At 36.5% G+C, this 20859-nt stretch overlaps 2 protein-coding genes across 10 annotated transcripts in view; one reads left to right on the top strand and one right to left on the bottom strand.

The window, feature by feature from the left end:
• LOC121330684 (receptor-type tyrosine-protein phosphatase C-like) overlaps window positions 1–2172 on the bottom strand; it is a 49966-nt gene extending 47794 nt beyond the window's left edge. For all 9 annotated transcript variants that reach the window (XM_041277398.1, XM_041277405.1, XM_041277404.1 and 6 more), the window contains exons 1-2: window positions 2076–2172; window positions 1881–1993 (exon numbers count right to left, since the gene is read on the bottom strand). In XM_041277398.1, the coding sequence (XP_041133332.1) occupies window positions 1881–1953 (73 nt within the window). In that variant the 5' untranslated portion in view covers window positions 1954–1993; window positions 2076–2172. The remainder of the gene's footprint in view (window positions 1–1880; window positions 1994–2075) is intronic.
• Window positions 2173–13930: 11758 nt separating this feature from the next.
• Window positions 13931–20339, top strand: LOC121330624 (V-type proton ATPase subunit G 3-like). The gene is made up of 3 exons (XM_041277268.1): window positions 13931–14046; window positions 17957–18057; window positions 19242–20339. Exons 1-3 carry the CDS (start codon window positions 13965–13967, stop codon window positions 19407–19409), a joined length of 351 nt encoding a protein of 116 aa, XP_041133202.1. The 5' UTR covers window positions 13931–13964; the 3' UTR covers window positions 19410–20339.
• Window positions 20340–20859: the final 520 nt, after the last annotated feature.

Raw genomic sequence — 20859 nt, 5'->3', positions numbered from 1 at the left:
TGTTATGCATTGTTAATAACCATCAAAACCTTCAAGAACACATTTGTAGATGTTTAATTTATTAATCCTTAAACTAAAGTTTGGCCTAAGTATGACATACATTTCTACAGTGAAAGTGGTAAAGGCCACATCCTGTCACTGTCGGACAAAACTACTTTTTTTTTTTTTTTAATAATCTTATAGATAATATTTACTTCAAAAGTTATTATGAAAGGAAACTATTTGACACTGTGTTAGAAACTACTTATAGAAAGGCCTTTACATTTCTCCTACTAATCTTACATAAACAATAACACATTTTGTTGTCACCTAACTAAATGTCTTTTTTTCTTTTAATCTATAAATACATAGGGCATGACCAAAAATATATATTCTTCCTTTATTGATTTATTGTTATGTTGTTTTGCAGCATGACCAACAGAGTAGTTCCAATTGAAACCAATTATAATAATGTGTATCATACTGGCACTGTAGGTAATTTTGAATGTTCAATCTGCAATCTATTTTTTCCTATTATTTATTTAAGACTAGATAACTAATTCAATGAAATACAAAACTTTGCTTAATATACATATTCATTTTACCTAATCGACTACAGACTATAACCAACAGATAAATCCTTCAAACATTAAGAAAAGAGGAACTGTAACAGAATGTCAAGGGAGTGGCAGATCCATGTATGGAATTGACAATATAATAAAAACAAGTATTTGTTATATAAAATATTATTATTATTATTATTATTATTATTATTATTATTATTATTATTATTATTATTATTATTATTATTATTATTATTATTTGGTTAAAATAGTGATTCTGAGATTCCAGGGTCGGAACAAGATTTGGATAAAAAAATATGAGTGAGATTTACTCCATTAATACGCATGGTCATTTAATTTATTTTAGGATGAAAACTGCTACAGTTGAAGCCAAGAAGTTAATTACATTAGTGAGTGATGTCTATTTCCATTCATTTGTTGGGAGCGTACCAGTTACGAAAAAGCATAAAGGTGCAATTTCTGGACACCATAATGTTTTATTTATAAGAGCAGTTCAAAAACTCTTGACATGGAACCAATAATCGCACAATAATATCCCAAAATACAGTAGGTGCTAAACTACAGCTTATTAAATTACAAGTCTAATAAACTACATCTCTCTGGACCACAAACTTAAATTGAAAACAAAAAAATCTAGAAAAGTGTGCCATTTTAACAACCCTATTATCAGCTCTCGTAATTAGCACAATTCTGTACTGCATATTAAAACAAAGATTGTTCAATTCCACTGTATGTGTAAGCAATTTGACTTGGAATAATAAACACTTTCTAAAATAAAAAAATAAACAGTGTCTTTGGTTTGATCACAATAGCAAACATCTAATCCATAGTGTAAGGCATCTTACAAGTTCCGTTATATACAGCTATGGCCAAAAGTTTAGCATTATCTAGAACTTTAGGATTGAGACATAATTTAAAAAAAAAAAAAAAAAAAACAAAACAAACAAACAAAAAACAAAACTATATGAACATAGTTTAGATCTTTTATTTAACACCATTTAATAAAAGAAAATACTAAATGATATCGCAAAAGTCTACCAGAAGCCATAATAGTAGTACAGTATTTCATCTTAGATTGCGAAATGTCACATTTTTTAATTGGTTTTTTGTAAAGTATATGGAAAAATACAAAGCGGTATGTAATTTAATATGTAAAAGTAACATTATTCAGCAGGTTTCATTTGACTTTATGAGGCAAAATGAGTTAATATTAAAGAGTGATGCAACACTTTGGCCATAGCTGTAGAGTTAAAATACTGCATCATAAAATCTTTTGCCAGTAACAGTTACCAAAAAAATATATTGTCTGGCACTTACCAGAGCATAGGATACTGGAGCCCAGCAGCCCGGCACATAGTGCCAGGAGCTTTAATCCAAAAAGACTAGTCATTTCCAGAAATCAGGAAAGTCCTTCAGAAACACCATGCGTCCTATTGAAAATCAGTATAGAAATTAATTTAAAAGCAAATAGTTCAATTAGAATTGGATAAAGTAGATGAAGGTTTCACATACGTTTTCTTGCCTGCTTATCAGTCAGGGTGCAGTTTCCTCTGTGTGTTACCCAAACCCTAGCCACTCGATACTTGACATGCTTTTCCGAGTGATGTCACAAAATAGTCTTACCTTCATCTTAACATTCTGAGTTCAGGAAGTGGTGTTTGAGCACAATTTCTACTGCGCAACAAAGTCAGTTCCCTCTCAACCGAAAATGTATAACTCATCTTGTTGCAGTTAAACTTCACTAAATAATGATAATAAGTTGTTTATATTATTATAATTGTTCACCTGGTCACTTTGTGGACTGACTGCATTTGGGTATGGAAAAAAGAAACAATTTAGGACCTTATTATTATCCTTATTTCTACCGTACTTACTGTATATATTTTAAACCTGTTCTTAACAAGTTCGGCTCTAAAGTAGAAAGCATTCATTATATATGCATTAAGGTAATTATAAGGCTGAGAAAGTATTGAGACTTTAGTATGCAATCTTTGCCCTACGTTTTTTAGTTTTGAATGTGGTCTCATAATAAAAAATGGACACATATTTACAGATGACTGATAACTGAAGCATATGGTAATGAAGTCACATCCTGTGTTAACAAGGTCTCTAAGGCAATGTTCCCTTTATCAGGTCCCCTCCCCGTTACCTTCTTTCTTCAGGTTATTCTGTATTATGGGATTAAGCCAAACTGTATGATTTAATTTTCTTTGTTACTAATCTGATCATGACTATACAGTTTTACATAAAAAGAACAGAACATAGAGTATACTATTCAAAAACAGTAACAAATAAAAAAGGAAAGCTTTCATTGACTAAAAAGTTGTCACTTTGCTATACTTTTTAATGAAATGCTAACAATACTTTGTTAGCATTTTCATAAAAAACATAAACAAGATGGCCTTTATATATATATAAGTTTGCATCAATTCTATTCAACGGTTGTTTTTGTAGGAAGTAAGAAAAAAACAGTTTAAATTGTGTTGAAATTTATATTTGATATAGAGGCTCTAAAATGTAACTTTATTTTAGAATGATGGATTGTAGAATTTTCCCAATATAGTCTCAACTAGGCCAATGTCGCCCCTTTGCTTGGCAAATCTCTCATGTGAAATCCAAAGCAAGTAAAATTGTTACCAGAATTGTATTTAAGGAAGAGTCTGTACAGCTGTGCATAGGCCACATTGTGTGGTATGCATACAGTACACGTACACAGACCCTTCAATCTTTCATAATCTATACTGTTATGAAACCCTCAGTCTACAGAGGCAATTGCTCCTTCCCATCCCACTATAACTCTTACACAATTTCCTACAAGGCCAAAATCTTTATTTCTTGTTTGCCGCAGTCCAAAGTGTTGTAATCATGCTACATTTGTCACCCTCATGTGATAATTTTCTGCTTCAGTTCTTGTTAAGGCCATTTTGTGGATAACCTAAAATACAATATTTATCTGTTCTTCCCATCTTCATCCCACATCTGCCACTGTTATCTAATTACAATGTTAACTTCTGTGTACAGGAAAAAAAAAAAAAATGACGATGCTGCCTGACTGAAAGAGGCAGCTCCTTATTTAATAAGATGTTGTAATGTTTTAACTTTTTCCATTACAGTATATACGGATAATGGCCATAATATCTTCCACTCCAAATATAGTCTATATGGCAGGTTCAAATAGCCAGACATTTGTATTGATGTGACATGATTCCCCAAATCACATTCCATTATGAAAGACATTTGAAATTGGCCTAGTTTTGATTAGCAATAATCCTAGGTGGCCATGGTTCAATCACAATGAATAAATGTAGTTTAATAGAGTTAGTGAAGAACTGCAACTTGACCAAAAATGAACTACTGAGTGTTTTATTCAATTCATCTTGAAAAGTGCCTATAATAAGCAAGCATAGTGAAGTCTGCTCATACAGGAGTGTGGAGGGGGAAGGAGAGATCAATGAGAGCAGAGGAAAATCATGTCAAACTATACAGTCCAAATCTTAAAACTCGAAGAGACAGCAACACCATTTAAAAAAAAAAAAAAAAAATACAGATGCAGAAAAGCTATGTTACAGTAGTACGTGGACATTTTGATAAACGGTGTGTGCTTCCTGCGCTTCTCTTTGATCGTAGATAATACTGTGTGAGTGCGGTATGTTATTTCTTTAGTTTGGTAATTAACAGGAAGGCACTGAAAGGATAGAAAGTGTGGTCTGACGATGTTAAAATCTTAGTCTATTTAAAATCTTCAACAGTTATAGTGCCTTGATCTATCTGATATTTTAGAGTTTATTTGTCGTCTGTTGCACGTATTGACAATCACGTTCGCTGGTAGTCAATAGTAGTATGGGCAGTAAAAATTAAATATGACGTGCCCATTAAAAACTAAGTGCCCATGTGGACAGAACCACCTTAGGAGAGCATTGGAGAGGTTTAGTGGAAGTACAATACTTTTTAAAATAAATGGTACTTTTGTCAGCACACTGTAAATGTGTGGTTTGTCTACTGTTTGCCGATTCCTGCTACTCATGTAGGTCTGTATTTAACATGGCTATTCTACCACAATATAATAATATTGATCTCAATATGGACCAAAAAAAAAAAATCTGTCTGTCGAATTATTATTATTAATCAAACTTATGACAACATTTATATTGCTTTATTTATATTTTATTCATTCATTTTAGAAAGACCAGGCTTTCTGGCCTGCCATCAGCACTGTACAGCGCTCTCCCTGGCTTTCGGTTATTATGGGCCACGGATACAACGTCCCTACAGCCCCCAATTCCCTATACCAGTGATTCATGCAATATTTCTACATACAGAACCGGTGTTGTTCAAACTATAAACAACTTCTCAGTCAAACATCAGTTTCTGTCTCTCCCTTTTGATACAGTATCTGAACTGAAGAGAAGCTGAGCTGGCACTTTATAGCACAGACATCTTATTCAGCATTCGTTTTATAACTAACTAAATATTAGGCCTATTATGTGGTTATCTTTCTTAATGTATTTTTTTTTTTTGTTGCAAGAGGAGCTTCAGCTTTCCCCGGGAGACGAGATGCTTCAGCTTTGCTTCAGCCCCGCTCCGGCAGCCGAACCTGGGGCGAGCCCATTCCCTCATCCCCTTGATCCGCTTTCCTTGCACTTGGTTTGCTTGTCTGTCTCTTCGAACTGAACTCCCGACCTCCATTTAGCCAGGCTATTTATAGTTTAAAAGCTACTAATTAAAATGATCCACAAGTGGGAGTGTTACCTTTATTTATTTATTTATTTATTAATTTTTTTTGTAAAAAATATAGCGTTCATTACATGGTGCTTTATGCATGGTTAATTCATGAAAAGTTATATTTTTGCTTCACTATATGTGCATTATAGAGAGGGAGTTATTTTGTATTTTGGTCAGATGTGTCCTCTGTTTATAACTCTTCGGTTACATCGCTCTTATTGTGTGTCCCAGAGACCCACGTTATAGCGAAGGAGCACTCTATGCATTCCAGCATACTTGTTTTTGGTCCTTCACGGATAATGTAATTTGTGTCATTGCTATTACACTAAAGCCAATAGTATATGCTGTCACTAGAGATGCAAGAATTAATTGATACATCTTCTATTGATCATCCGTCCATAAATTTTGAGAACTTCTATTATTTATTAGTGAATATGCATCAGATTAGAGTGGCAGTTTGCATTGATTATTAGTTATGCGCTTATATTAATGATAGAACGGTAGCTAGCCAATGTCAAAACATTGCTAGGATACAAACCTTTCTGACGAGTTACATCAGTTAAAAACATTTTATTTAAATTAACCTAAATTAAAAATGCAATAATTTTTTAAAATTTAAAACAATGGAAGAATCTGACATGAAGATTGGTAATTTTGGGGGTAAAGGAAAGGGAGGACGGAAAAGCTACTCACACTACCCCTCTACCTTGCACTCTCCACTGGCTACCTATCTCTGCTCGCATCCCATTTAAGACCTTTGCTCTTGCCTATCGTTCTATTCATCATACTGTCCCTTCCTTTCTCCATTCCCTCGTGTATCCTTATATTCCATCTCGCCTGCTTTGCTCATCCTCCACTGGCCGACTTGTTATGCCTTCTCTTCACTCTCCTTCCTCCTGTGCTCACTCCTTCTCTTCCCTTGTCTCCCTGTGGTGGAACCAGCTGCTGGTTATCCTCAGGACTGCTCAGTCTTTTACAATTTTTTTTTTAAAATAGAAATTAAGGATCTGAGGTTGCCAAGTGTTATTGCGAATGTGTAATGATTAGGGCTAGGAGTTTGTCACAGAAAATTTGAATATAAATCACATAGCAGTCACGGTCAATGCATTCAAAATCACAAAGAAAATAACAGGGAGAATAAAGTCACAGAGATAAAAAAATAAATAAAATAACTGTCTTTAGTAAAAGCATATTGCGCCACCTGGTGCACACAGGTTCAGCATAGAAGGAAGAGACAAGCAAATGGAATTTCAATGTGTTGCTTTTTTTATTTGCTTTGCAATGGTGACAGTAGCATTTATAAGCACTGAACTAAGCAGAGAATAAAGACGCAAACAGGAAAGTGTAAGCAGACGAGAAGCGTAACACACTTTGGGGATGAGAAATATACACACGAGGATAACACAAAGAGGGTGTGTGTGGGGCAAACAAGAGACATGTACATTAAATTAAGTGCAACCGTACAACAATTAAACAGCAAGTGGAACAATAATTTCAGTTAAAAAGAGAAAACTCTTCAATGTACACTACCGGTCAAAAGTTTTAGAACACCCCTCCTTTTTCCAGTTTTTATTGAAATTTAAGCAGTTCAAGTCCAGTGAATAACCTGAAATGGTACAAAGGTAAGCGATAAACTGCCAGAGGTTTAAAAAAAAAGTTTAGGTTAGCAAAAACCGAAAAATAATGTACATTTAAGAGTTATACAAAAAGGCCTTTTTCAGGGAACAAGTAATGGGTTAACAACTTACAGCTGTTCTGCAGCAATGGAAGTAAATTAAGCCTTGAAAGTTGATGCTAACAATTCCTACAGGTGTCCCAACTTTTTTTGATTATTTACAAAACCTCTGTCTGTATAAAAGCAGTGTTGGAACAGACTGTGTTACTACACCCTCTTAAGCATTATTTGGACAGTATTGTATTGCAGGAAGTAGTATATTGCTATAATAATGGCAAGAAAAAGGCAATTAACAAAGGACAAACAGACCATTATAGCCCTTAAAAGTGTAGGTCTTTCCTTTACAGAAATTGCAAAGAAAGACAAGGTGTCAGTGAATACAGTTTCCTACACCATCAAAAGGCACTTGGAAACTGGAGGAAACTCTGACAGGAAGAGGTCTGGCAGACCCAAAGCCACAACAGAAGTAGAAGGCAAGTTTCAGTGAGCCAACAGCTTGCGTGATAGGCAGCTCACAGGACAACAGCTTCAAGCACAGCTTAACACTGGTCGAAGTAAGCAAGTCTCAGTTTCAACTGTGAAGAGAAGACTTCGAGCTGCAGGTTTGACAAGTCGAGTGGCAGTAAGAAAGCCATTGCTAAGATGGCAAAATAAGAAAAAGAGCCTTGCCTGGGCCATGAAGCACCACCAGTGGACTACTGAAGACTGGAAGAAGGTCTTATGGACTGATGAATTAAAATTTGAAATCTTCGGTTCATCACGCAGGGTTTTTGTACGCCGTTGAGTAGGCGAAAGGACGGTTCCTCATTGTGTGACACCAACTGTCAAACATGGAAGAGGAAGCATGATGGTCTGGGGCTCTTTTGCTGGATCCAGAGTCGGTGACTTGCACAGAGTGAGTGGCACCCTGAACCAAAACAACTACCACAGCATTTTGCAGCGCCATGCAATACCCTCTGGTATACGTCTAGTTGGCCAGGGGTTCATCCTACAGCAAGATAATGACCCAAAACATTATTATTATTATTATTATTATTATTATTATTATTATTATTATTATTATTATTATTATTATTATTATTAAAAAGAATGGTAGATTTAATTCTTATTTAGTCCCTAGTAAAATAAAAAACAGTTGCTTTAACAGCATGAGGTAGGCATTGTCACAGATATTAATATACACATTGCATTTACTAAGTTTTCGATCATGCATATTTAACTAGTGTTATATTTATATTCAAATGTAACCCATCGGACAGTGATGCTCTTGGTGAGTTGGGTAGAATGAAAGTGTTTACAGTTAAATACAGTATACACTGTATTTATGAGAATGAGATTCAGGGGAGGGGCGTGGGGTTTGCTTCTCCTGTCGAGCACTGTACTATAGCTAATCTAAACGTTATCCTCCACCTCCCCAACCCATACTTTATTGTGTAGGGGGAGTGCTTGGCTTCATCATGGATCACCCTGCTGACCTGGCAGTATGTTCCAGCATCCCTTTACAATATTCATCAATATACTATATAGACATTTTGAAACGAGCGTCTCTGCCTCCTATACTTCACAGATCTGGGGTAACCTTTCACTGCCTCAGCTGTGTTCTCAGAGCGCTCTCATGTCTCTCTGTCCAGGTGACCTCACGGCTATCATTTCCAGCTCACCTTTATACACACTCCGTTGTGTCTTCGTCACCTGCTACCTGCTAGTAATGAGCACCGCTGTGATTATTGAAAGAGGTAACTGCACAAGTGCTCACATATTAATAATCAGCTCGTAACCTCTCCCTTTGATGGAACCTTTTATAGCTCAGACTTTCCAATGGGAACTCTAAAGATTGTAATGCAGAGTTACATTACAGTCAAGAGGTGGGATTACAACAAACTGGTTAACCTGCCATTGTACTGTCAATGGGGTGTACACCATGGGACTGATTCACCTGCTATAGCACTGCCAATGGGGTGTACACCATGGGACTGATTCACCTGCTATAGCACTGTCAATAGCACATTATGGGACTGATTCACCTGCTATAGCACTGTCAATAGCACACCATGGGACTGATTCACCTGCTATAGCACTGTCAATAGCACACCATGGGACTGATTCACCTGCTATAGCACTGTCAATAGCACAGCATGGGACTGATTCACCTGCTATAGCACTGTCAATAGCACAGCATGGGGCTGATTCACCTGCTATAGCACTGTCAATAGCACAGCATGGGACTGATTCACCTGCTATAGCACTGTCAATAGCACACCATGGGATTGATTCACCTGCTATAGCACTGTCAATAGCACAGCATGGGACTGATTCACCTGCTATAGCACTGTCAATAGCACAGCATGGGACTGATTCACCTGCTATAGCACTGTCAATAGCACAGCATGGGACTGATTCACCTGCTATAGCACTGTCAATAGCACAGCATGGGACTGATTCACCTGCTATAACACTGTCAATAGCACACCATGGGACTGATTCACCTGCAATAGCACTGTCAATAGCACAGCATGGGACTGATTCACCTGATATAGCACTGTCAGTAGCACAGCATGGAACTGATTCACCTGCTATAGCACTGTCAATAGCACACCATCGGACTGATTCACCTGCCATAGCACTGTCAATAGGGTGCACACGATGGGATTGATAGTTACCAGTTCTACATTGAAGTCTCCAGAATGTATAATTATGACCACCACTGCGCACATGAGCATACCTGCCTCTCTAACCCACTTTCATTTCCTCCACAGTTTACTCCCGGATCAGAAAAGCAGAGGATTTGAATCCTGCTCAAATCAATCACTTTTGCTAAATGTCATGGTGCAACAGAAAGCTTTTAGTTACAGAGCTCATCTTGCTTCGCTATTATGTAGATGTTTGTTAACTAGAATTTCATTGTTAGGTAATTAGTCTAGCATTATCCCTGTTGCAGTCGGCATTGTCTGTGTTTGATTCCCTGTGTAACTGTGATGCATCTAGAGATCGATCTATCACTTCATTCTTGAATTCTTATAACATACCTCCAGGCTATGTCAGAACTACCTTAGAAGAAAAGAACAAGATGGTAGGCTTCAAATCATGGAATGGCCAGCACAGACTCCAGCCTTAACCCCCATCGAGCTGTTTTGGGATGAACTGGACAGAAGGGTGAAAGCAAAGCAACCTACAAGTGAAACACATTTGTGGGAACTTCTGCAACAGTGTTGGGAAGAACTTTCAGAACAATATTTGATTTCCATTGTAGAAAGAATGCCACGAGTGTGTTCGGCTGTTATATCTGCAGAAGGTGGCTACATTCATGAGTCAAAAATTTTGATTAAATTTTGTTAAACAAAACAATTCCATGATTTCTTTTTTTTTTAATCTCCAATTGTTTATTTGTTCTATGCTTTAATTTAAGAGTACATTGAGACATTAAACTGCGTAAATTTCAATAAAAACTGGAAAAATTGAAGTGTTCTAAAACTTAGAACGGTAGTGTATGTCCCGCAGCGAATGCTGGCAGTTAGTATAACACACAGGCACACACACGTTTGTATTTCTACCCTTGTGGTAACTTCTCATTGACTCTCACTACATTTTTACTTACTATTTCAAACTTCAGTCAGACAAAACTCCACACAAACACATTCCATAACAAACTAAATATTTTGACTCTTTTAGGTTTTTTTTTTTTTAAAAGGCATATTTAGTTCTTAAAAAGGTGTTTTACAAAGTGGGGACGCCCCCACAACGTCATTTTTTCAGGAGTTACTATCTTTGTGGGGACATTTTCTCAAATGTTGCTCCCACATTGATACTAATACCACACACACACACACACACACACACACACACACACACACACACACACACACACACACACACACACAATTTATGAACTGTTAACATAAAAAACAAAAACAAACAAACAAACAAACAAAAAAAAAAAAACAGGACATCAAAGTACAAAGTTGGAGCTAGTTTAAATATGTTATTATTTATTCGAATTAATAAACTATAAATGCATTTTTTTTTAAATGCAAAATTTAATGTTAACAAGAAACATTTTCCAATAAAATCACATACAGATTGAACACAATTTATTGACATCCTCGCAAGTCACCCACATCAGCAAAAAACGCGGACAGTAGCAAAAGTCACGGAATCCGTGACAACCGCAACCACCTTGACATAATCCCAGCCCTAGTGATGAAACATTATGAAAATATCTTCAGTTCAGTAGCAGTGAAACTAAAAGTGTACAGGATGGGAAAATCCAGTATGAATAGCAGTGTGAAACCTGTTTCCAAAAATAAACTTGACAAAAACAAGTTCTTGAAAATGTTCTCTTTCAGAAAAATAATTTAAAAGTAGCTGGAAAATAGCTTTGAGAATCTAGCCCTTAATGTCGCAAAAGTATCGAAAGTAGAAGCCATATGTGGTCGCTGGACTTGATTTCTAACTAAAGGCGCGACCACTGAGGGCGGCTGATGCCAGGTTGTACGTGGGAACGTCAGTTGTGGGGATCGGAGATCCTGGACCGAAGCAACGGCTATGACTCGAGTGGCGAATACTGGGCTTGATAGAGATTACTGCAACTTTGGAAGCGGCCTGTTTGTCCATATCATTGAGCCATGTATTAATTGAAGCACTTGAGACGTTGAAGGATGAATGAGGAACTTCATGTCATCAGAAATACTATTTATGCAGCTGAAAGGTGGGATTTGTTTCGGCTGCGTCTCCTGGTTGCTGTGCTGGGAGGAGACGGTGACCATCTGGAAAGGGGGGGCTGTGCTGCCACCTGCCCTGAAGCTCTGGGCGAGCGAGTTTGCAGAAGTGTACTTGAAGCAGGCAGCATGGTGTAGCAGATATAAATGGTACAATAAATATTGAACAACGCCATGCTATCGCTTCCAGTCGGGATGTTGATATTGTTGTTGGTTTTTAAAAGTTAGGCGAGAGGCCACTCCTTGTAAAATAGCTGCTCCGGAGGCTGAGCCTACTGGCGGGGCATTTAAATCTCCGTAGTGCCGGGGCAGCGGGTCTGGTTGCTGGGAGAAGTCTGCATTAGAAGTAGACAGTACTGAGTTTCCATCGGATTAATAAACGAGATATTGTTGAGAATCCGGCAGGGAGGTTTCCTAATCTGAATTGGAGTTGGCCCATGCTGAAAATTAGGAGTTTAAAATTTTGCGCAGAGAACTAGATTTTATGTAGCTGTTAAACATTTTTGACATAAATTGTTAAGAGTAATTTTCATTAATAATCATATTGCAGATCAAAATTACTTTTGTTAAAATGGTTTGGATTTTTCATTTTTATTATTAAAATCTCAAAGGGACATGTGCAGACATACTCATTTTTTCAGTTGTTAATTGAACCCAAATGTTCTCATTTGAATGTAAGTTCTGTCTTGTCATTTAACTATTATGCACATCAGTGTTTTTAATTCTTAAATCTTCTGATAAAAAGCCTAAAATTTTATCTTGATATTGAAAAATAGAATTGTTGTTGATACAGCGATTATTTTCGATGAATGCATAGGTGATAATCCATTAAGAAATTAGGTTGTCGATTGCACCACTAGTTTTCACACACATTGAACAGGAAACAGCAAAACTTGTATGTACAGTTGATGTTGGTATCGGTGACACTGTGGTTCTTAGAGGACCATTCTGCTGATCAGACAACACATTCTTCATGAACTAATTTTCCCTTACGAGGACAGGCATTATCCAGTATGGGGAAGTTGTGACTTGATATTCTGTAGTTCTTAGAGAAGGTCAATATGGGGGCAGAAAAAAGGAACTGCTCTTAGTAAGATATATATCGTTCACAAGGGCATCGCGTGTTTCTTTCCATGTAAATTTTTTAGATATATGTAGGTACGAAAAATAAGAGACCTGTCTTTTGATGTGGTGAACAAAGTTGTGACAATTGCTTGGGTGGAAACTATGATAACTGCTGTAACTAATGCACTCTTTCTGTTATGATAACATTTAACATCACTTTGCATCACACTAAGAACAAATTATTTTTGTTTCTATTAGGTTTTAGTTTTTGTTTCTTAGGTTTTTATGTTTTTTGTTTTATTTATTTTGTTGGCTGGGTATTTTAACTTTTTAAGCCAAGGGTTCACTGTGTAGGAGAGCATAAGCCAATCATCAAGTACAAAAAATGTAATAAAAAAAATATATTCAAACCCAGACATTGTGGTTGCCTTTTAATGCAGTGTTTTACTGGTTACTGTCAAGTGTGTAATTCTTGCAATATAGTAGTAATAAGACATAGCTAATTTGCATACACATACTGCGTTGTTCTAAGGCTTAAATGTAGTTAATGGTTTAGGCTAAAGCAGTTTGTCACAATGCTACAACAAAAACCTTTTCACATTACGACTGCAGTGACACCAATCTGCTCTGTAACTGGAGCGCAACTCTTAAGTCAGCCCCCTGGGCAAAGATCTTTGTGACACTAGTGGATGCGACTTCGACAACAAAAAATTAATTCAGATTTAAATGAACTCCTATTTCTTTACTAAAAAGCAGCAGAGATGTTCTCCATGACATACTACTGATTAAATCGATGACGACATTGAAAAAGGTTTTGCTCGATGTGTTTAGCAGTGTGCTTGAGATACTGGGTAAAAGGTGACCAGGGTTCTGTATTCTCAGAACAACTACTCAGTCTGCTGTGCTTGTTACCTAGACAGTTAGGCTTGTCATTGCATGCAGCTAAACAGTAAGGAAAAACAAGTTACAAAGAAAGGGTCAGTTTAGGTTGTAAAATACCAGTTCATTCCAAACACAATGCAAGGAGATGACTTCACCAAATCAGCAGCACTAATTATGAATCTGAAGGGCTGGCATACCCACCTGCCTCAGGTGAGTTCTGGATGAGCTCAGACTGGTTTGTGTTTTGTGTTTGTTGAACAAACCCAAATGACGAGGTCTGCAGTGCTATAAAAGCCCCACTGCATTGTCTGCTGTACTGAATGTGAGAGCACTGGCCCAGCAATGACCAGCCAATCCCATGGAATCCATCATCTTATACAGGCAGAGAAAAAGGCCAAGGAAAAGCTTGATGAAGCTAAAAAACGTAAGTGGCTGAAATGATCTATTCGTGGAGATTATTAAAAAATGTATTTACTTGATTTATAACATCATGTGTTAGTATGATCAGCAAAAGTAACCAAATAAATAAGTTATGCAGTAGAAAAACTGATGGGCTTCAAATATGTATAAATCAGGACATTAACCAGGAAACACAATGCGTGCGGAACAATAAAGGTATTTTAATAGAGGCTATTTTTTCATATTGGATATATATCGACATAATACAAAATGCATAACGCAGTATCCTTTTCAAGATACATTTTACCTGTTTTAATTATACTGTTTATGTTCATCTTCACACTTTATCTGGACTGTTTCCTGTTTTCATTACATGATCTTCAAGTAAAATAAGGTATGTTGCAAATGTACAGGTTTAATAATGATTTTAAACAAAAAAAAAAAAAGAAAAGAAGCAGTTGGATAACCAAGTGCCCCCGTCAGAACATGTTTGGTGTTGGTTGAGAGTTTGAGCCCAGGATTTGAATTTTTTTTACAGTATAAAAATACTACTGCATCATGCATTCCTCCATTTATCTTTTTATCAGTGCATTAGGGACAGTTTTGCTTGCATTTCTTGATAATAATACTGGTTTCTACGTCATGAGGGGACATTGTCAAAAAATGACTGGCTATTAGACCACCTTCAGAATAATTAAAGCAGCAACAGTGCAGAAGGGTGACAATCTCACGTTGGTGTTTAATTTAGTTTTTTGCACTCTTATTTTTTGACATATACAAGTGATTTTGAAGTGTAATCCGTATGCAGGTTATTATATTTAGATTGTTATCTTTTCTGCAAGTCTGAGACACAAATATAGGGCGCCTGCATACTTTATCAAACAAAATGATCTAGAAATGTATTTACTGTAAATTCAAGTATTTAAGCCTCTTGGAGATACACAGCCTAATTTTCTGAATCCGCCAAGGAAATAAAATGTAGCTGGTAAATACAAATTATACAGTACCACCATAATGGCTGTACCCTAGAAAATGTGTATAATCCCAGCATTTGTCCGATTTTGAGATCTATCTATCTATCTATCTATCTATCTATCTATCTATCTATCTATCGTGCTCCAGATAACATTTTGGGTCATTGAGTAATTTACTCTCCAAACACTAAGCGGTAGATGTACTAAGATGGGCCAGTCGCATTGCAAACATACCTTGCATTTTCGTTACGACGATTTGCAAAGTGCACATTTCCACTGATGCAGAAGCCCCGCTGTCTCCAGAGCTTCAGGGAGACTCAACAAAAAGAGGAGGAGTCTGAGAGAAAGAAAAGTAAGAAAGAGGAGGTGAAGAAGAAACCTCCACCACAGCCCCGACCACCACCCCTGGAAACCAGTTTGGCGCCAGAAAGTGTGGTCCATTGCCTGAATGTCGTAGTTCCCCTACCGGAATGCCCAGACCTCCCTTCGCTGGTCCTAACTCTCAGCATTACCAGGCACAGTTGCTTGCCTGCTTCCCTACTCTGCTCCGCCTGGACTTGCAGATGTCACGACGTGAGGTTCAGACGTCGCGTTCGCTCCCCCTTTCTCTCACTGTGTTCCCCCTGAAACTCCAGACGTCGCTGCGCGGTTCCGCAGTCGCACACCTCTGTCTGTCACTGTTTGCTCCCAGTCGCCCTGGTCAAGCCATCCTCGTCCCACCTTGCTGGTTCACGATCCCTTCCAGAGGACGCCGGAGGGACTGACCCATTCTCAAGCCTGCCCGCAGGAAGGGTCGAAGATTGGAATGCTCAGAATGAGCTGGAGGGGTTAGTGGCACATGTTTGCAGTCTATTGCTCCCAACACGCTGGGAAAACAAGAAGTGCCATAGAAATTTGTTTTCTTGTAAGTACACCCTGACTAGTGAAAATGAAGTACTTGGGTGTTTGTCTTAAAAATACATTGAGCACAGCTGGCAACAAACAAGAAATAAGCCGCCTGGGAAATGCCAGCAACAATTGCTACTGATTAAAACATTCTTTCAAAAGTTCTTAACAAATTGATGCAAGTGGAAGTGTCGCAATTGCCCACAGCTTTAGTACATCTCATTACAATATTTCTGATCCATCTTCATCCTGTTTTTGTGAACTTCACTAAAGCCTTAAGAACTGTGGCTGCAAAGCATTCGTTAAAATGATGCTAACAGCGCTGTGTTCGATTAGTACATTTCAATCTACACTTCAGACTGGTTTGCAACGATTGCGACAGACGCAACACTTTAGTACATCTACCCCTATGTGTGTAAAATGTATTTTGGGTGAGTAAAATGCAACATTACCTTGTTCACAAGGACTTCCAATAAATACAGTACATATTGTAATGCTAACTTATGCGTCTTACATTTTAACTGTGATGTTACTTTGAACTACTGTACAAAAACTTGGGTCTTAAAATACAAAGTTCCCTTTCACTGAGTCTCCTCCCACAAGTACTAGACTGTTACAGTTTTCTGTTTTCTGTAAATCTTCCTTTCTCAGTCTCTTGTGCTGTCCCTTTTCAAGTTGACAGACATGCTCCCCCCAAAAAAGTCTGTACCGATATTGCATTAATGCAATAAAGAAATGATACTATTTTATTCTTTACTGATAGCATTGCTGTAGCAATGTAAAGCAAACACAGAATATTGTATTTATGACATAGATTTACCATGCAAGAATTCAGTTGACAGATAGGTAAATTGGTAAGTTAGGTTGAGGGGTACTAAGATGGCGGCTAGAAATTCTGAAGATCATCCAGTCACTAATTCACCAGTTACAAACTCGTCTTGTAAGAGTGGATTCAACTGTACTTTATTATTATTATTATTATTATTATTATTATTATTATTATTATTATTATTATTTGATTTTTTTTTTTTATTAATAGAAAATCAAACTTATTGGTTGTGTTTTTGGCCTATGTCACCACTAGGCAAGAAGAGATTTTGAACAGATAGCTACAATACAAAAGTGCCACATAGCGGTTCAACCAACTAACATAGTTTTAAAAGTATAGTGGGTTTTTTTTTTTTGTATTTTTTAAATAGTACAATTTAAAATAAAATGTTTGCATACAAGTTCAATTTAAACTGATTGTTTAAGTTCTTTCATTTTCTTAACCAAACCTAATAACAAACCATGAACATTTTGCACTTTATTTTGCTACCAAGTACTGCATACAGCACTTACACCCTATCTGCAATTACACCATAAATACCTACATTCTGCCTGTATGATTTAACTAAATAAAACAGTTTTTGGAACTTTTGATGAAGCAATGTGTTTTGTTGCTTCGGCGAAAAAGTCCCACCTATTTTTAAACATTTCTTTTACATGCCTGTCTAGGAGAAGAAGAGCTGTGAAATGTCTAACTTCCTTAGGTTGTAAACTTGTGATACTGGGGTCATTGCTCATAGTACTGATAATTTCTATCATAGTGTTGAAAGATCAGACACAGTGTAAAGTTTACCGCACTTAAAAGATCAGATTGCATGTACATATTAATGTTTTTTAGATATGGCCTGACTTTAAAGTGAATGTGACACATTCATAGTTTAAACAATTTAAAGGAGTTTCAAAATAGTTTTAAACCCATTTCTTTACCCCTTGTGTTATATACAAGGGGTAAAGAAATAATGAAAGTGTGTGCGTGTGTGTGTGTGTGTGCCTATATATATATATATATATATATATATATATATATATATATATATATATATATATATATATATATGAGAGAGAGAGAGAGAGAGAGAGAGAGAGAGAGAGAGAGAGAGAGAGAGAGAGAGAGAGAGAGAGATTGTAGACATAAAGCAAAGGAAATAGTGGTTTGCATTTTTTTTCACTTATAAATGCAAGAAGGGTTTGTGTGAGATGCATCATGCAGTGATATTTATGTTTGTATTTTTGCATAATTGTGTGCAGGAAAAGCAAGACGTCTAAAGCAGGCAAAAGATGAAGCTCTAGCGGAAGTGGAACATTATCGTCAAATGAGGGAAAATGGCTTTAAAAACAAACAAACAGGTGTAAGTATTTATACAATCCACAGGTTACACTTTAAACTAATACATTTCAATTATTACAGAGTTCCTCAGCCAATAGTGTGCCTGTATTATGAGCCATCCCTGTAACACAAATACACCGTTAGTTCTGTTTGACTTTTACAACAAGATGGCTGCCAATGGACCATGTTGAGATTTTTTTAAGAAAATAATTTCATAGTGGGACATGCCTTGACTTTCAATATTTCCTGTGTACAATACGCAGTAAGTGCCAAAGTGTTTTACATACTATTTCCATATTACTCCAGATTATTCTTCTAGACAACAGCTGTTACATTTGTAAAACTGTAAAGTTCTCTGTGGCATTTAAATGAAAATGACTGGCAGTTGTTTGAGGACATCCTGTTTCATTTTTGTGCCAAAGTGATTATTATTATCACTGTTGAAACACATGCCTTCATACAGGTTTGTTGGAACTAGCAAGTTACACCTGCAGTTCTAACAACCATCCGATTCATTTCTGCTTTTAAACCTACTGTTGTCTGATGACGTTCTGAACGGAGAAGGAAATCTATTTGTTTCGCTTTCATTTCATGTAGCTTAACTTACATCATTTCATTCAGTACAATCTTGCGTAAAATAAAACAAAATCTTACAGAGTTCCTCATTCTTCTGCTAAAAAACAAACAATGAAATAATAAATCTATATGATGTGTTCATCTTGGTGAACAAAATATATTAGGCAGAGGAGCATCGTATATCCCCCCCCCCCCCCCCCCCCCCCCCCCCCCCCCCCCCCCCCAAGATAAGGCTGGGAGGTAATTTGAAGGCACGGCAAGACTGAATCACAGATTAATGGGAACTTGCCAGTAATAGGCTTGAAGATTAACCAATGATTGTACTAGGCACTTGTACTAAAGATTTCCTACCTGAAAACCTTGCAAGTTTTATGGTGTTCAAATCATATGTTCAACAGCTCACAGGGGGGAGGTGCAACTAGGCCTGCAAACGCCAATTCTAACCGGCTTGGGTTATGTGATATAGTTTTACACCAGGAGAATACTCTATTTGCAATGCAATAGCTACAGCATACAACAATAATTTCCCAAGCTTCACAAACTGTTTGTATTGTAAACACGAGTCTGTCTACAAACAGAGAATAGATGTTTACCGTTAACATAACTTTTTTTTTTTTTTTATCCTTGCAGATAATGGGATCTCAAGGTAAATTTTCGCTCGAGGTGGATGAGCAAACAAAAAACAAGATCCAGACCATCAACAGCAACTTCAATCAGAACAAAGAGAGTGTTTTGAAGCAACTAATTGATATGGCTTGTGGAATCAAGGCTGAGATTCATGGTAACTATCGAGGATAAAAAATAATTCTACCCTACGTCGAACTGTAAGCGTTCAAGGTGTTTAAATTGTCATCATCTAAAGTAGAATGTTTTTTCCTGGTCGCAACAAAACATATTAAAAAAAAATTAAAAAACTTGAATTCTCTTTTCTTTTAATGTGCCATGTAATGATAATCCATTTCTTATTTGCTTTTTTTTAGTCAAGACAAAATAAAGCCTGAATGAAAGACAAAGGCATCAAATGAAAATTAGGTTTTACATTAATTACATTAATAGAGCGGTATTGGTTAGTGAATATATAAAAAAAATGTTGCTACCAAAACTAATTTAAACAGCTTTCTTACCCAACGGTCTCCTAGGATTTCCACACACTATCTATTATGACAAACCTTTACAATTTAAAATTACAAGCTTCAAAAAAACATTCTAGTATTGATTTGTACTTTTTTTTTTTAAATCTTTCTTGTACTGTTTTTTCTTGATTCTCCTTCCTAGAGCATTGTAGAGTTGCAGGCAAAGTCTCATTGGGAATGCATGGGCTATGTCTAGAGCCAATGGAATATTATGAAACCAAAATCTACAGAATAGATAAACACTGTTAAGCAGAATCATTTTAACGAGGAACCATCATCAATTGACAGTACTGTTTTTCTTTTCATTTTACAATATTTTAAATGCCATATGCCATCCCTTTCTTTCTTAAATTGGTAATCTGTAGATAGTTCCTTACCCTGAATGTCATGCTTGAAATCAGCAGATGCCTCCTCGATAGATAGCATCTGACCAAAACTCCTGGTAACACCACTGTTGATTTTTGGCCCATCGATGCTATAGCACCTGCATTCTCTCTTGGCAAAGGATGTGTATGTACAGGGGATTGTGAATTGTGCGTTCTTCAAAAAAAAAAAAAAACAAAGTCTTCTAAACAAATAAACTGGTTTCTGCTTATTTTAAGACTTTATTTTGATATGTTGATTGTCTTCTTGCAAAAAGAATGTTGAAAGTGATCCAAAACATGAATTTCTTTTAAATGTGCTCTATATAACAAGAACTGTGTGTCTGCTCATGTTATTTGTAAAAGTATACCCTGTAAGGAATTAAGTGTCCTGCAGGTGGTGCTGTGTTTATGAGTTTCTAGTTGGTGGTTTATCTATAAATGCAGTAAAAGCTGTCACTAAAACCACTTTTCTTCAACCTTGAACTAAATATAAAAAATACAAAAAATGGCAACTACTGAACATATAATTCATAGCTGACTTGAAAAAAAAAACACATGATAATGTTATCACTGGCAACATGTACAATGAAAATGGATTGAGGTAGAATGCTATAATGTTTTTGATACCAAGTTTCATTGGCTCTGCATCATTTGTTCTGAAGTTGTGTGATAAATATTACTTTACACTGGAATTGAAGTTAAAAAGAGGTAAGGAAGCATACTTCTGTCTCAGGAAGATGATGGTTCTTC

This window comes from Polyodon spathula, chromosome 18, assembly GCF_017654505.1.
Source record: "Polyodon spathula isolate WHYD16114869_AA chromosome 18, ASM1765450v1, whole genome shotgun sequence".
Classification (NCBI taxonomy): Eukaryota; Metazoa; Chordata; class Actinopteri; order Acipenseriformes; family Polyodontidae; genus Polyodon; species Polyodon spathula.
Note: the sequence above shows the minus strand (reverse complement) of the source record. Positions and strands in the feature narration are given on the sequence as shown.